The 18660-nt window shown below is 37.0% G+C and overlaps 1 protein-coding gene across 9 annotated transcripts in view; it reads right to left on the reverse strand.

Moving 5' to 3' along the window:
* RALGPS2 (Ral GEF with PH domain and SH3 binding motif 2) overlaps positions 1-18660 on the reverse strand; it is a 145439-nt gene that overhangs the window by 60229 nt on the left and 66550 nt on the right. For all 9 annotated transcript variants that reach the window (XM_035334004.1, XM_035334002.1, XM_035333996.1 and 6 more), the window contains 4 exons: positions 17835-17918; positions 9993-10082; positions 6004-6096; positions 1770-1896 (listed from right to left, as the gene is read on the reverse strand). In XM_035334004.1, the coding sequence (XP_035189895.1) occupies positions 1770-1896; positions 6004-6096; positions 9993-10082; positions 17835-17918 (394 nt within the window). The remainder of the gene's footprint in view (positions 1-1769; positions 1897-6003; positions 6097-9992; positions 10083-17834; positions 17919-18660) is intronic.

An 18660-nucleotide genomic window follows, 5' to 3' on the forward strand; every position in this document is an offset into this window, starting at 1 on the left:
CCACATACAAAGAGGAAAATATCTGTAACAGTACAAAACTTAAACCATTGCTTTCCAACATTGTCGTCTTCTTTCAATTATACACTTGCAGGTATTAAGGCAGCATTTTAAAAATGCTAGACACCAAATACACCCAAACTTGAAGATTTCTCTGTATAGCAGTAAGTTGAAGAAGACCATAATGGCAAGGGACAGAGTATCATGAGACTTGGAAAAATCTGAGAGCGGGTTGGCTTGAGACTTGCTAATTGGCAAGGAAACAATTTGAGCCTGGCTTCACATTTCATAAATCACAGCATATAGGTAAAAAGCTTCTGGACAGCTAGAAACTCCATTTCAGAAGCATACACAGTCTGCATGTCCTACACATGTGCACATGGAAGGGGAAGTCACAAAATGGTACGTTTAATCACATCACACTCTGGTTGGCTTCTTTGCCCCTTTTAATTCAAGCCTAGTTCAAATAGCTATGTCAACAGCTGGGCTAGTATGTGTTCATGTGCCACACTGGCACTTCTCACACTTGCATTTCAGACAAAATGGGCTCACGTCAAGTCTTTCAGAGCTCCATTTTAGGCATGAACAATTACCAACATCTGAATACTCGAAAACACAGGAAATTAACAGTTGCTAAGATCATGTTGGAACTGATGGATTTTTCTGGGAAGGATGTAACATGGAAGTGAAAAATGAGGACAGAATGACAAACTCTATAGGACAGCTTGTCCTTAAAATTGTTATTGGCTCTTTAGAGCAAAGTGTTTTTTTTTTCTAGTACAAAGTACATAAAATTCCTGCAACTTCACAAAACCTGAGTATATGCATTTTAGAGGTATTCCAGATACTAACACCAAATGATGGCAATGTTTATCGCATCAAGCTACCAAGCAAATGAAGTAGTATTGTGATGAGCTATTAATCACAGCTTTAAAAGGCTATCAAGTTTTTATTTATTTAATCTCAAAAAAAGAAATAATAGCCCAACTGAGTAAAAGAAGTATCAGTCATGAACAAAGAGATTATACTTTAACGAACTTCAGTGACCACAGGAGGTCACCTTGAATTTAGGTGCAAGAACACCTGATATCTACATAAATATCAGCTTTTTCTGAAAAAATGTGTAAACGTTTCCTTAATTACTGACATCTTATGATACCAAAGAAAAGCTATAAGAGCACACATCACTTTAAACCAAATAAAACAGATACTGAGTAACACTAAAACCAATCAACAAATATATTTATTTATATAGCTTTCAAGATACAAAGGAATATCACTGACCCATCATTATTTCATAAATATGAGTCAGTACTATCAACCCATTTTCACTTGTCAGTTTAGTATAATTAAATGCAACAACAGTCGCAGATTTTAGCATGTTCCAAACCCAAAGATCTACATTTATTTATCTCAGAGGCTGGTGATTTATCGCTGCTCATAAATTAAAACCCTGAATTACTGCAACATTCAAATATTTTGCTCTTGAAGAGTGCTAGCAAGCCTAACAATTTAAGTAGTTCTCCAGAAGTCAATTGGTATACCTATAGAGCATATGGGAAAATAGTTTCCTAGAAAACTGATACTATATTTAAAACCTGAAGTGTTTGTGAGCTTTAAAAGAAGTTTTCTTTCTGAAGCTAGTGAAGTTACTATATGGTTCTATATTCTTTAATGAAGTATCAAAATAGTTCATGCATGCTTAAAAGATAGCATTTAGTTTCTGTAATCACGAGAGAAGCATGTTTTCCATTAGTGTTTCTTCAGCTTACCTAAATAGGGAATACATGGAGTCATCTTCAAGCTGCTGATATAGTCTCTAAGCCTTTTGTAATTATCTTCTTTACTCATAACATATTCCAACTTTTCAAAGGTGGCTTTATCCTTCCGACTCAATAACTACAAAAAAAAGGCAAAACCAAACGAGATTAATTTTGATTGATATGATTTCTCTTTTGCCCTTAAATGCGTAGATTTGTTTCCCCATATTTTTTGTTGTTAAATATAACTGCTTCAAGATTACAGCATAAACTTTTTAACGATGAGTACCTGGAGGATTAACAGAGAAAAATAGCTACTTTGGCAGCAAATTTAGATAAGCCTTCTAGAGAATTAGTCAAATATAAACTTTGGTGTCCCGCAGGATCTTTCTGAAATAATACAAGTTTTCCTAAAGACTAAAAGGCAAAACACAGCACAAGTTCACATGCTGCCCACTTCTGCAGTATTTTAAAGTAGTAATCTGTTCACTGTAATGATCCATAAGTTGTTTTCTCATTAGATGTACTGAGTTTTATACCAACCCAGTTCCACAAAAACCCGAATTCCAAAAAGTGTTGTTATTGAATTGAAAACTCTCAACAAGTTAGTTTTCCAAAGAGCAAAACAGTATCATTAAGATTTGAAAAATATCTTTTATTAAACTACAATTAAGAGTAAAGATTTGATCCATTTTTCTCTACAAGAGAAATTATGGACTTGAATACAGGCTGCACTTATTGTTCTGCTAACTAGCAATTTTACTGGATCTTATTACAAGAGGAGCCGTCACTTAGAATACAAAAGCAAGCCTTGGATCTTCAGTGTCCACTCTCTCCCACCCCAACACCTTCCTCTGACAGTATTAACAGAAACTAAGCGCTATTTACAAGATTGAGAAATTAAAATATTTTTGAAATACCTAACTGCATTACTGTACAGTTGAAATAAAGCCATCAGAGACTTTATTTCAACTTAAAGCCAAAGTTTAAAGAACGGTATAAGATGTTTACACTGAACATTTTGGGAGAAGACTCAGTGCTTGAGTCTCCCCCTGACAATTCTCCAACGAGATCCTCAGCAGTGCAAAATTACAAGGTGCAGATCACTTTTTATTCTCTTTTCTCTTTCAAAAGAAGATCAACTTACGTGAACATGATAGAAGTGTTAATGCCCCTTTTCTAAAGCTGTAATTTCACTATTGAAATAACTTTTTTCTACCTACATTTCCCATACCTTAATCTTCATTAGGATAAGCCACATGAGCAAATTGAACATAGGCTTTCAGAAGAAAGTCACTTTTCAAGAGTGAATTGTTTTCTAACATGTGCTGGTCTGCATTTCAACAATTAATGGAACATTGTTAGCTTTGGTTCCAATATTCTGATGAGCAACCACTCATGTTCATTTCCAGGACAAAAGAACAACAGTAGACAGGCATAACTTCTTTCCAGCCACCGAATGTAACATTTATCATTTGAAGTTTATCTCCTCAAAGATGGCTACAGTTTAATTAGCCTAAATAAGCCTTCCTTTAACAATATTCTAAAACATTTTGTCTCCACTGCATGTCTGGAAGGCTTTTTGTTGTTTTTTGGACTGGAAGGTATGGCAAGACTAACAGGAATAGTAATGCCCTAATTCAAACTAGAATGAAATTAATTGGATTTTCCTCAAAACACACTCAATTGCACAGTCTTGTTGAAGTTGAATATATCATTTCAGGCTTTTGAATAATCTCTAAACAAGTAAAGCCTGTGTAAGTTTCCCTTGTGCTTATGGTGCAATTCACATTTTGTGTCCAGTTCCTGCATTAGCGTACAGAGAGCCTGACAAAACAAAAAGCGTTATTCTGAGGAGAAGTAAGGACCTAATTATTATTTCTTCAGTTTGGGAACTGCTTCTTTTTCTAAATAACATTTCCGCTGTCTCTTTTGGTATCTTAGGCTCCGAGGATGCAAAGAACAGTAAAGAGATGTATGTAGGCAGAGACAACAAAAGCCAAGGCTGGCAGCTTACAGTAGAAGAGTTCAGAGAGTTCCAGACGGCTCCTTGCTTTACAGCATGCCAGCACTGGAAACAACTTTTGAAATGGAAGAAAGGAGAGCTGAGGTTTCAGGGTGCTGGCAGAGCGGCGCAGGATTCACCTCACCTAATTTCAGCCGTCTAATGATTATTTGCTTACATTACTTGAGTCCAAGTTAGTCATCTAGCTTCTTTTACATTAAAGAGAAGCACATTCCTGGAAAAGTTCATGATTCAACTTTTGAATGGGGTAAATCATGTATTAGAAGCATTTATTACTCTCTAGAGTTCACTGGGGGTCCAGGCAATGGATGAGACAAGTAAATTTCAGACATATTCAGACACGCTGTCAGATGACATGATTTTTATTTTTATTAATTTTCTAAGAAGAGGAAGATTAGATTACCAAGCAAATATTTAATGGCTCCTTTCAACTCTAGAGTCCAACCACATAAGGCGACTTTTTTAGGGAGCAAGTACACTTGCAGCTATTTTCCTGACTATAAAAGTTAGGTCAATTGCAAATTGCTACAAATTAGCTCAGAAAGGGGCAAGAAACACTCCCTTGTTGAATGTTTTGGAACACAGTTGTGAAACTTAATCAAGCAATAGTAATGGCTTGATTGGTGTGCCTTTTTACATGTCTTTTCTTGTTTTTACTATACAGAAAACAAAAGGCTTAGAATTACTTCACGAATTTATAAGCTGAACTTCCAAGAGAAAGACGTCTAAATCAGTTTGAAGTACACATTTCTAGGAGCTATCCTGCAACTTTAATTTGCAGAGGCTTATAAAAGATGATGAAAAAGATAATTAGCTTGGGACCATAGAATTTAAAAACACCTGCAGAAACATGGAAGAGGTTACCTAGCATTTCAGAAGTTGGAAGAAGGGCAAAGGTTAAAAACTGATACATATGCCAGTGGCACAACAACAGCATTCCTAAGAATTGCAAACCACTGCTTCTAGTTGACCAAGTAGGAAAGAAACTGGGAAACCCTTATTCTGAATGGCATAATCATGGTGGCAACTAGTATGGTTATATTAATACATAGGTATAGTAGGTACTCTTTTTGAGTCATGCACAAAAAGCAATTTGGCATCACAGTTACATAAAGCTGTTGAGACAACACAATGACAAAAATGGAAAAAATGAAGTCAGCCTCGAGAACACTTTGAAGTGTTAACTTCATACAAATTTTCTTAGAGACATTTTGGTATTTTGAAACAAAAAGTCTTACTTAATTGCATACTTGCAAAAATGTGCTCGGAATTCTAGGTGAGTATCTTGGCAGGAGTGATTTAAATCACTTTTGTTAACATTTATCAGCTGAGCAACACTATCATTCAGTTTTTCCTGCCTTGGATAGGGAAGGAAACAGGATGAAAACACTTTGTAATATACAAGGATGTGTAGACATATGTAGGGAAAGTTTTTCATTCTTTTTAGCGGTCTATTTGTATGGATACCTTGCTCAGGCATATTTCAGTCACCTGATAACTTCCATCACACTTGAAAATGTCACAGTTCATCTGATTTTACAAGCTGTATATGTACACAATGTATAACTGAATCGAGCAGTTTTCTCAGCTTGAAGGTATCAATGAGCAAAAGTTATTTCTAATGTCCTACTCATGAAGAATGCAACTGCAAAATATTGACTGTAGTTAATTGAGAAAACATGTCAAAACGTTTCCCAAGAAAGCGATTCTTTCTTAACTGTACAAATCTAAAATTATGCAGTTGCTATAACTATGAAAATAATTCTGAAAACTCTGATGAAGATTGCTAGAGTTAGTTATCAGTAAAAAAAGCTAAAAATCTCTTTATGGAAACTGAATCAAGAGTTTCTGAACATCTGTTCTCCATAGCAAAAAAAATTCCAACAGCATAAACCCCTAAATGATTAAAATATGACCCACTTTGGCATTCATAATTTTCCAGCAACTAAATACAAAATAGCTTCTGGCCAAATTAAAAGCCTCTGCATTTAGCAGAATCTGTAGGGAGCTATTTTTCAAAAGGAAAATATTTCTACGCCAGAATGGAAAAAAACTCAACAGGAAACCATAGACTTAAGATGCGGTAGAAACATTATGTACACAGTACAAGAAGATTAGAAATATCTGTAATAATTATTGCAACCATGAAAATAAGCTACAGAATGTTGGATTTTTCTAAAAACAAATTAAAATCTCTCCAATGTCCTGCCACTCACTTACCGCCCATGTTTTAGTCAGCCTGAAGATCGGAGCACTCTGTAGGCCCGACACAACTGCCATAAGAGCATGTAGATTATTCAGCTCATACAGTTTCTGAGGACAAAAATGAATAGAAAAACAAACATTCCGAGTGCTGTCAACAGTTAATACAGAATAAATAACAACAGAATAAATACAGAATAAATACAGAATAAATAACAGTAAGTGAAGAAGTCTTGCATGTTCTACAACAAACATTTTATTATAGTGAGATGCTGTGCAGCCATACCACTTTTAAGGCCCCTTCTAATTTTTCATTGTTGGTTCTGTACCGTTCTGGATTATATTATACTAGCTGTTTCATTGTCCAGAGAGAGATGTTCCAAAAATATATATATGTATACGTTCTGGGACATATACCAGAAATGCCAGAAATTTTCAAACCTGACAAATTCCTTTCTTTAAAAATTCATCAGAATTTTCAAACTTAACATGCCAAGAAGGATAACACAGTTATGAATGATGTAATTATGGTAGTATTCAATATTGTAAATACATTTTGCACAACATGCTTATGGAGCTACCGAGGCTGCATCAAAACACCTAGAAAAGTTGATGCAGGATGAAGTCAAGCAGGGTACATTTGAAAAGCCGCGTACCTAGGGTACTTCTCTGACTAAAAGGCAATTTTGGGGGTCTGAAAACTAAAACTAATTTATGATATAAGATTATGTGGAATCCTTGCTTCTCAAAACATGGCTGACGAAGTCTTTTTTCCTCCTTGAAACTTAGCTTATCCAAGATGTCCTCACTAGGAGACCATTCATGAGATAACATAAAAAAGTAAGGCAGATTTAGCTAGGTTCTGAATAAATGCTGAATATCGGACTTTTTTATTTTAAGGGAGGCTAGAAGCAAAATGCAGGGATGGTTTTCCAGCTAAGAGTTTGGGAGCAGGTCAAATGATTCTCTCTCCTCTTTAAAGGCTGATGGTTCTCTGGTACTGTGTTAAGGAATGAGGTCCTCATAGGTATTTCTCAGGAGTGTCTTGCTTAATGCTATTGGGTCACTATAGTAGGAATTTGAGTCTGGGTGCCTGGAACTCCATGGTTCTGGTATGTCTACTGACTAGAAGAGTCTTTCCACACCCATTGAATAAGCATCTCTCTCACCTAATTCCCTCTTTGGTTAATTCTTTAGTAAGTTTGTATAAAAAGCAATCTTTCATGGCCCGGGGTGGGAGAATGGAGGCGGGTCACCAAAGGCATTCCCCAGGGCTCATGTTTGCGGCCAGTTTTGTTTTACATTATCAGTGATGTGGATAAAGGGGATCACGTGGATGCATCTTCAGTAAGTTTGCAGATGATACCAAGTTAGACAGGAGTGTTGATCTGCCTGAGGGTAGGAAGGCTTTGCAGAGGGATAAGACAGCTCAATAGGTTGCATCCAATTTTACGGCATTCAGCAAGGCTAAGTGTCAGATCCTGCACATGGGTCATAACAACCCCATGCAGCAGTATAGGCTTGGGGAAGAGGGCTGGAAAGGTGTCTGGCAGAAAAGGAGCTGGGCATGCTGGGCAAAAGCAGGCTGAACATGAGCCAGGACAGTACCCAGGTGGCCAAGAAGGCCAACAGCAGCCTGCTGTGTGTCAGAAATGGCATGGCCAGCAGGACCAGGACCTCAGCGCTGGTGAGATTGCACCTCAAATGTTGTGCTCAGTTTTGGGCCCCTTTCTACACAAAGGACATTGAGTTGCTCAAACATATCGAGAGGAGAGCAACAAGGCTGGCAGAGAGTAGAAAACAAGGCACATGAGGAGTGGCTGAGGAAACCAGGGCTGTTTATGCCAGAGAAGGGGGGGCTGAGGGTAGAACCCATTGCTCTCTGCAACTCCCTGACAGGAGGCTGCAGCAAGGAGGGGTTTGGTCTCTTTTCTCAGGTAACAAGCAACGGGACATGAGGAAAAGGCCTCAAGTTGTGCCAGGGGAGGTTAGACTGGGCATTAGGGAACATTTCTTCATGGGGAAGGTGGTCAAGCACTGGAGTGTGGGAGTCCCCATCCCTGGAGGTATTTAAGAGATGCGAAGGCGTGGCACGGAGGGACATGGGTTTGACAGGACTCAGTAGGTCAGGTTGACGGTTGGACTTGGTGATCTCGAAGGTCTTTTCCAACCTAGATGGTTCTCTATACCATAGACCTATCCCTTCCAAACAGTATTACTAGTCTTTGTCCAACCACTCACACAAGCATCTATTTTTCTCCCCCACTTGCCCAAAAATAAGATAAAGTTTGCTGTCCTGAAGGATGCAGAACAGTAACACAGCTGATTAAACATAAAAAGCCTTTTCTAGCTGCTGCCAGCATTGAAACAGAAGTCATAACCCATTGAGATAGTCTGGGAACTTCAGGAGAATGCAATTAAGTCCAATTAGTTCATGCATAAAACGATATAGTATGAGATGCCATTAAAGGACTGCTAGCTATATAATTGATAGTCAGCACAAGAAGTTCAGTCTAGGGGATTTACAGCTTCTCTGAAAAGTTAATTAGTGCTTTGATAATAGCCTTGGCGTAAACAGAAAATGGCACTAACTGCAGTAACTCAAAGCTAGCAGCCATATGTAAGCAAAGCCAAGATAATAGATACAGTAAATAAATTTGCAGATAAAAGCACCCTATGTATTTCCCCGGTTTTGTAATTGTAATTTTACAACTCACAGCTAAGAGATGCTCAATTGATTTTAATTGTTGAGGCACAAAATCCTCTCTCAAAACCAGCAGAGTTTCAGCAAGCATTGATTGCTGTCTGCAGTCCACAAATGAGATCAGGCAGTGTGCTGAGGCCAAAGCAGGGACTAAAATGCCCCATCACAGCAGGACCACAACCAGGCCTGACCCAGCTTTGTTTCCAAGATCAGTTCTGCACTATGATCACTACAGGGGCACACCTTCCCTACATCTATGGAAGCAAATTTGTTTATGTCCATTTCATCAAACAAAATCCCCTGATTTTTCAAAATATATTACATGAAGGTACATTAACTCATCAGATATCAAAAGATATTTAAAAGATACCCTTAGAGCCTGTATATTTTTCAATATTCTCAACCACTATGACCATGATATAATTGTTGAATAAAGGTTGTCAAATCTTACGAAATTAGTTTGCTTTGCCCAAAATCTATGCAGTCCAATTCCATGGAGGTAAAACTTTGTGGAAAAAAAATATGCATAAAAACAAAGAATGTATTTGCAAGATGGATACCAAGGTAATCAACAAAAAAAAAATCAATCATTTTTAGCACATAATCCAAGATGGTGACAGAAGTTATCTGCAGTACCAGCCACATTGAGGCAGCAAAATGAAAGAATCCCACTCTTCACAGAACAAGTAAGTTTCACTCTGTTTGAAGGGCCAGGATTCTGGCTCATCTACATCTGAGTCAAGATTTCCTGATCCTTTCCTTAGGAATGTCAGTCCTAATGGCTTTTAGGAAGGTACCAAAGGATAAGAGCTCTAAAGCGCTGAGTTCAGATACGCTTTTGAAACTGTTTTTAAAACAATAATGGATTTATATCATTCACAATTGAAAAAAAAAGATACAGACGCTTCCTCCCTTCCAGTAATAAAACCAATTTGTGTTCTGACTGATAGTGTTTGAACTGATTCTATAAAAACTGTTTGGGTATAGCCAACATCAGAAAACATTTGGTAAGTTATATTATCTAATAAAGAAAATTTGAAATAAATTTTCATTGTGTTTCCTTAGTTAAGCTTTTTTTTTGTAAACAAAGGCTTCAATTTCAGGGCTTTGGTCTGTCACTATTTCTGACAACTTTGTTACATATACAAGCCAAGCACCTATTCATGTCAGCAGATACAACCACAGCTAAACTGGGTGTCAAATATTTACCTACGTGTATTTCTGAACTGACCAGCCTAAGTATAAGACCTTTCATCACGGTGAATCCCACAATCTCCCCTCCCACTAGCCCCCAATTCCTTACCTTTGCAGTTTTAATATAGTGGCTCAAAACCTCAGCTCTTATTTTTAACGTTTGTGCATGTAGAATCTCTCTGACAACCCAGAAGCTTACCTAAAAAGAAAAAATGCCTTTTAAAATAGAGAATCAACATTACAATTTTAGTATATTCATTTCACGAGTAAAACATTGAAGTCTCACAGCATTCAAGTTCCATTTATAACATATGAACAAATTTAGAAGGTTCAAATGCTTGTACAATCAAGCAATATAACCCAAGCCATAATAGAAGACCTTGATTTTTTTTTTCCTGTTATTCCACTCATTCTCACTCACAATACCGTCTACCATTACATGATCAAACAGTTGCTTGAATCAAATTAATAAACCCAATTTATGTTTAGAATTGAAAGATCCTTGTATCTTGTTACTTTCTTAACTCTCACCAGTTCTTAACAGGTAACAATGCACACCAGTATTTTGTGGGAGAGCATGTTCTGCTTTTCTCACTAAGTGTGTGGGTGGCTAAATTTGTCGTATTCTATCTGTAATATCTGTCATATCCCTTACTTGTGTACAAAGACACTGGTGTCTGCTTTTCTAATGAGGAAAACCCTTTTGACAACCGTTCACCTAAAAAAAAAATTGTATGCCATCTACACAAACATACTCATTTTCCAACTAAGTTGGCGGATGAGATGTCAGACAAAAAGCAAATCACAAAACCCTCAAACTTCTAAAACATTCTCCCAAGAAAATAAAACCATGAAGAAAATGTTTTAAGAGAGTCTACAGAATGAAGGAATGTAAAACTCCAAATTGGGCTATATTCTGTTTCTGGTTTTCCATGACTACCAAGCCACACAACCCAACTCACAGGTGTGTTAAACTGCTTCAGCTCCAGCTTACTGACACCTGCAAATTCTCAGCACCTCTGAAGAAAATAAACTGGTATCACCTGAACACTGGAACATAAGGTAGGAATCCTTCCCAGCTTATTTCTCTAATATTTTAAGGTAATAGGTTTCTTAATATTTTAAACTCTATGGCAGCAGAGTTCCACTTCCATTTAAACAAGAATCCCAGGAAAGAGGCTTTGAATACAGATACTTTTTATAATCATGAGGGTGACAGTTACCTTTTTGTAAGCTACGAAAAGGTTTTCATACCAAAGACTAACAGCAAATCATAAATCCAGGTAGGCTATAACCTGGAGTTTATTATTTGTAACCTTATTGATGACTAACCAATTCCTGGCTAATATAAAGTGTGCTATCACTCTCATCTGTTAAATTTCATAGTTAACATCACTTAGTATATAAAAATTGCCATCATATTCAGTACAGCATGAAGGATGCCTCCTGCATTTATTAATTACCTGGACACTTCACAAAAGCTGTATTTTGAAAATATTTTGATAACATTTCTGCCTAACTTTTCTCTCCCCTGCCCCCATACTGCAGCACAAAGAAGAATAGAAAATAAGCACCCCCAGGTCTGCAGTAAAACAGGAGCAAAGAATTAGCAAAGGGTAACAAAGACTGAAGCTTTTATTCATGTATTCACTACAGGTTAGGAAAAAGAAATAACAGATTAGCAAGACACAGCATAACTGCTATTTACAAAACTAGTGAAAGGAGCATAAGGAGAAATGTACAATACTGTGTGTAAACACTTCTCAACCTGTCGTGCTGCTTCGATCTTTAGTGCTTCTAAACTACTGCTTGTAAACTAACATCACACGCATATGCAAGTTCCTGCCCAAAATTTCAATAAAAAGTCCTATTTATCCTGTTTCACTCTGTGCAGTATGACAGTTCTTCACACAGAATAGCACCAGAAGATCCACATCTCCAATAAATAAATAAATAAAATTATATTTTCAGTGAAGTTAGCCTGATCTGATGAGAACTGAGATGTCAAAACACAAGAGCTCTGAAACTGGAAAACAGAAGAACTACAAAATAAGACACTAAAAACCCACAGATATCCTACATAACTGCTTTCCTTTGGTCTGTCTATCTAGAGTCATACCAGCCAGGAAATAAAAGCCATGGAACACAGTTTTCTTTTCCATCTGAAAAAAACAGCAACAACAAAAATACAACACGCAAAGCATCTCCTGGGAGACTGTTACCTTGATAAATGTAAAAAATGGTCCTGTGCAAACAGTGTTACTATAAAATATGCAAGAAATAAATTAATAAATACTAAGTATATTCAACAGTACTTCAACGTATTGTCCAAAAAATTTGATGTTCTGCTGCAGTTACACAGCTTGAAAAGGCCAACTTTCCCCTTGAGTGGTAAGTCGCCAAAGATGTTTTCCCTCTGAAGATTAAGGAAATTTAAAGTTTTAACATAGGTTTTTGTATTGCAGAGAATCTCAGAGACAACACCACTCTGCTGTGCTTCACAGGCCCGCATGCGTTCGATCAGATAAACAGAGCTGTGAGGGAACAGGAGACTGCTTGCAGTAGGCCAGATTATGAAACACTTGCTCAAAACATGGAACAATGCTCGAGCGTGTTTGTAAGGAAGAAAAAACAAACAATTGAGCATGCTGGCCTTGACTTCTACCAAAGCTCATCAGTCTCACAGTAACACAAGCACCGCACCACACAAGTACTCCTGTTTACTCAGCGAGCTCTGGTTTCTGTCCCATTCCCAGCCAGACTGGGGTCTCAGCACTGCCAAGGTCTTGCGGGAAAACAAAACAAAGCCAACTCCAAACCCTCCCTCTCTGCTCAGAGCTCTCCAGTGCCTTCAGTGAAAGTAAGCAGGAGAACAAATTCAGCCAGTGACCATTTCCATTCCAACCACCTCCACTCCTCCTTGGTGTGTTTTCGCTGGCACTGACATTGCTTTTTGGCTGGCCTTCCATTCACAGCTGTCTTGAAAAAGCACCATCAAATTTGCCCAAATATTTTAAAATAAACAAGTTAAACAAAGGTTTTTGTTTTAATTGGCCACAAATAACAACTTTTATATCTTATCCAGGTTCTTTCTTCACGTTTATCGTGGATGGTCCTGTAGATATTTTGTGGTTATTTTGTTTAAAGCCCTCTCTCCCTGCTTTTACATCTAATTTTTCCATATATTTGTGTGGTAATATTCTTCCCTATTAACATATAAAAACATGATCAACTTTGGAATATACCTGTCATGAGTCACAGTCTAAGCTTTTGAAATTATCCCAAGCTTTCTCTAAAATAATAGCTTTGCTATACTGGCACTTTTAAGCTCACAGACACTAGTTCCAAACTAATTATGCCTTCTCTGTTAATCAGTAGATAAATTCAAGACTCTCTCTCTTTAATAGAATTTCTGGATCATTCTTTGAACTATTTGAAACATTCTGATATGCTACATAAAGACGGGATGCAGCATAAAACAGACAGCACTGACCTTGCATCTTTACAGATGCAGTGAAGTCCGTGTCATTCCCCCGCCTCTGTTTCCAAAGGAAGAATGACCACCTCACCCCCATACATTTAAAAAAAAAAAATTCTGATAGCCCTAGAAAAATTTCACTACCATACTTAATGGCAACTTAGCAAAACACTACACCATTCAAGACAACAGATTTTCTCTTCCTATGGAATCATCTCATTTTAAAAAAAAGCGTTTCACAGTGACAACAAAACATACAGATTTTGCCTTTTTCAAGAGGGATCTTTTGCTTTAAAAAACTCCTCAAACGCATTGAATGTAGTTGACAAGCTTCTCTAATATTTTAAGCTCTATGGCAGCAGAATTCTACTCCCATTTAAATGAGAACCCCTGGAAAGAGGCTTTTAATACAGATATTTTTATAGTCATGAGAGTGGCAGTTACCTTTTTATAAGCTATGAAAAGGTTTTCATACCAGAGCCTAACAGCAATTCACAAATACTTATTTCCAGAAGATAGAAAGCAACATTTTGTTAAGTAGGCAAACTTGATGCTTTTGCACTTTGACAGATGAGTTACAACAGTATCAAATTATACAACTAACTTTCAGGGGGAAAAAAAAAAAAAATAAAAAAAAAATGCAAAAGGCAGGGATCAGAGCTTTAAAAATTATGTACAGAAACCGCACATTTTAAGAAAACATTTAATAGTAGCTGTGTAGATCTGTGCAGTACCGCATCACAACGTATGCTTCGAGAATAAAAGAATCCTGGCATGGAATGACTCGCTGACTTCTCTTCCCTGAACTTGAGTTGTTTTTACAGGCACCATATATAATTATCACATAACTAATGCTGGAAATACACTACTTCATTCTCAGTGGACTGCAATCAACTGCACATAATCACAACTGTTTCCAAAGCTCTATCAGCAGATCAATTTGCTGTGAAGCAGCTGTTACTGATTTAATATTCTTTTTACTTACAATGTGAGAGCTGCACAAGACTTTCTTTTGGCAAGTTGGGGGAAAAAGGGAAAGAGACAGATGCATGATGCATAATTTAAACCCAGTGAAGTTCTAAAGGTTAACAAAAGTTTGTTGCAATGTATTCACAGCCAATAAAGCCAGAAGTCACTATGATTTTATTGATCATGTGTTTTATCTTTAACCATTTGAACCCCCTGGGTAAGTAGGGCAGGTGCCCAACAGGAACCGTGTCCTGCTGAACAATCAGCTGGCATAGATCTGATCTCAGAGAAAGTGGACCAGGCAAGGAAGATGAAAACTGCTTAGTCCACTGTGCCACCTTATTCCCAGCTGCCACTGTCTATCCCATATTTATTCTTGGCTTTCACTGCTCCCCAAAAAAGATAGTGAATCTAAATATAAAACTACAATTGGAACGAACGACTCCTCCCCAATGATGCATTCTGAACCATAGGCACACACCACATCAGAAATTCTACAAAGTACGGTATCAGTAAGTCAAAAGTGGAGGTACCCATGTGAATGACAGAAATCTCCAACTGAAACACCACCTACCCCTTTCCCCTTCCTCTCTGGTTCTACCATATGAAGGTGGGACTGATGACTTCCCTTGGTACCAAAATAAAGACTGATGCAAACTTCTTGAAAGAAGTTCTTGGAAATTGTACGTCCCTCAGCCACCAAAGCTGTATGCCACAATTTCCCAGAGAATTGGTTAGACAAACTAACCCCAGCATCAGTGGAGGAACGTGTCAAGTGACAGAGGGGCACAACCAACCTTTATGGCTGTACAGAAAGCGTACACACAGGGTAAGGATTATCTACAAACCTAGAACTTACAAGAAAATCTGAAGCTACATTTGCAAACATCCCACTAAACAGAATGTCTACATGAAGGACATCTGAAGAGACCCACAGGCAGCTTGTCCTGGCATCAATCTGTCTGTATGTTTATCACTATTCTGATGTTCCCTAAAAAATAAGCCAGAGAAAGGGAGAGCTCAAATAAACCTCTGCCCTTTCCTGACTGCATCATTCCTTGCAACGCCCTCAGATGCAAAGCCAAAGGAACAAAAGGGGGAGGTAGAAGGGAAAGAAACAGTACAAGAAACTCTATAAACATCTGCACAAAGCTAGCCACAGGGCTGCATTCTATTCAAAGCTCCCCTTTACCATGCTGAAAAAATGTGAAGTACAATGACACAGATCTTTAGTCAACTAAAACACCGAACAAGCTCAAAGACACTACAGAACTTGGAGTCACCTAGTTCTAGCATTTATTCCAGAATGGCCTGGTCTTGACCTGCCTTTCAATCAAAAATAAAAGCTCCTTGAAACAAAAGCGTAGTAGAAAAATGAAAACAAGACAGATGGAAGAACCAGTCACAACCCGCAATCATCTAACATACACCAAGGAACAATGAGAATATGAAAAGTTCCCTTTAGCAGTTAGCAATGCTTTCTAGGGAAACGGGACTATCAACTATTGTGAATAAACGTGCAACAGAAAAAGGCAGGTTATTTCTTTCATTTTATTCTCTGTATTTACTTTGTTGTAGGAACACAGTTTTTATAGAAATCCACACACAGAAATGTTTAAGACAGAACAAAAAGAATATTACCCATCAAATTAAATCAATAATCAACCAAACCGATTTGATAAGCATTCCACAGAAGGGTGAAATGTAGATACATCCTTAAAAAAACAGCTACAATCTGAATTGGTCAGAAAAACCAAAAAAAAATAAACATGAGTAAGAATGGGAGACTTAAGAAAGGACTATAATAATAAACTAATGGGATGTATGGAACTTGTGTGTTAATCTAAGAATACTCCTTTTAGAAGTTTCCTAAACACTATTTAACAATAGAATTAAAGGTCTTAAATGCTGCTAAGATGTTAACAACTACCTTTAAGCGACAGCTATCTCCTGCTATTTCTGGCCAGCTGTACAAGGCAGGCCTTCCCTCTCTCTCTCTGTCCTTCACATATTTTACTGGTTAGGTATTTTTAAACTGTGGTTCTGTAATGACAAACAGTCAGATCATTGCTTATTCACATAATCTGGCTTCCCCTCCTTGCTACTAAGTGTATTTTAACAATTCTTTCATATGTTTAAAGCTGTTTAGCCAATTCCTGCAGTTCCTTAGTGTGTTATACAACAAAAAATAAGGAGTGAGGTTCTTGAAGGCCCTCTCTACAAAAACATTTCAGAATATTCAGCAAAACAGCATTTCTTTGAAGACATAACTTAGATGAATAAACAAGATCTCAAAATGCTGGAACCACTGGTTTATCAGTGAGATTAACATAAGAAGGATCAGTGTAGAAGCAGTCTCAGGCTAGACACAGCAACTTCAAAAGCTAGATCAGGAAAATTTCAACTAAATACCAGGGTGAGGGAGAAGAGGGGGAACAGAGTTCAGTAGATGATGCTATAGTCACAAAAAGTTTGAGGCATAATGTCATCTCTTCTGAATGTGTCCAAACCCATCCACAGAGAAGCACTTCAGTCATTAGATGGTTAAGGAATATTGTAAATGTTGTAGGTAAGTAATAGAGCTTGGTCGGATCCTGAATATGAGCAATAATGGAAAGTGAGAAAGTATACAATGACAAAAAAAAAAGTTAGAGGCTTGGCCTGAGTTTGCGATGATTAACAAACATGTCTAAGATGTGAGACTGGGCACAGAAAACAGGTCTGGAAGGAAGCTTTTAAGTTTGAGACACTGTTAAACATTTACAAGAGGAGAGATTGGGGTTAAGAGAATTACTTCATCTGAAATCCAAAATAAGGCATTACATAAAAAAGCATTACAGTTTTGAGAATTGTTGGCTAACTAACAGCTGTAGTTATGCAGCTTTAACAGAGGAAGAAGCTAGAATTGTAATTTTAATTGATAAATTGGTTTTATAACAGTTTTTTATTTTTAAGAAAGCAAGCCACAAATCTCAACTACGTATCTGAAACATTACGGCAAGTAGAGAATTAAAACAAAGTTTTGTACAGTCTGTGTGTTTGCAGTTTTTAAGTTTGCCTAGAATCGTCTTAAAAAGATGACCATACTGACAAAAGGCTATTATTTCTAGGGACAAACACACCTCTGTGAAGCAAAAGACATTCAGCTAACATAGAAATAAATCATACCTAATTATTACTCTAGAAATCCTCTATGGTAAGCCTTTAACCTCAAATGATGATCCTGTCTCTATGAAAAGGACAACCACTGTTTTGGGGAAAAACGTTTCATATTTTCCTTATTTTACTCATCAGTAGCTGCTATTTAAACCAAAGCCACAAGTATTTCTTCAGTACTGTCTTGGTCTTTCTGTATTTGCTGAAGATAAGGAACTGCTTTAAGCACATATTTGAAGTTTTCAAATAATCAGCTGTGATCAACAATAAAAGTCATGTGCCAGAACACTTAATTCCCCAGACCTTCTAGGCATGTACATGTAATTACATTCAAAAAAAATAACTCACATGATTGAATCTTCTGGTGAAAGCAACTGCATTTGGAGCAGAACTATATTTCTCTTTTTTATTCCATCCACAGCTTGCCAGCTCCTGGAAGAACAAGGATGAGAATTTATTTTTTTGAACTAGTGCACACCATATGTTCAGAACCATAAGCATACAGAGAGATGAATCGTAAAAAGAATTCAAAATAACAGAGCAATAATAGTGAAGTAATAAACACAGAGTAGCACTTTTTCTGATTTCTGTTGTACATTGAGATTCCACAGTATCATTTCTGATTTTTTTTAATAATTAGATTTTTGAAATTCATCTTTTGTTGAATTAGGGACATTATTTTCTTAATCCAGCTATTAGGAACCAGAGAAATAATTCAAGTTTCATTTTATTATCATAGAAAATGTCACTTTAAACATGAACCTGAGCTAGACAGAGTCGCATGCCTTTTGTTTTTAATTACTTTCTGAAGATATTTGAAGTCTGTTTAGATGACATACCTTGTTATATCAATCTAGACATGTCCCATTAATGCAAGATGCCAGTTAAAGAAATAGCAAAATTGTCATCTTCTGTAGCCATAATAAAATTAACACTTGATTTCCAATTTTCCCCTCCAAATGAGGGAATTTTAAGTTGAACAACCGTCAGCATTTAAAGTACTTTGTGGAGTTAAATGGAGAAAGGAGACCTGCTTAAAAAATTAAGAAGTCACTTAACTGATGTACTTAAGTCATCTTAAAAATTATAGACCTTAACAACAATTTATTTGCAAAGCCTGAAAAAGCATTCCTTTAACTAAAAAGTTACAGTGCTTCCTGTCTGTAAAACTTAG

This window comes from Oxyura jamaicensis, chromosome 8 (genome assembly GCF_011077185.1).
Source record: "Oxyura jamaicensis isolate SHBP4307 breed ruddy duck chromosome 8, BPBGC_Ojam_1.0, whole genome shotgun sequence".
NCBI lineage: Eukaryota > Metazoa > Chordata > Aves > Anseriformes > Anatidae > Oxyura > Oxyura jamaicensis.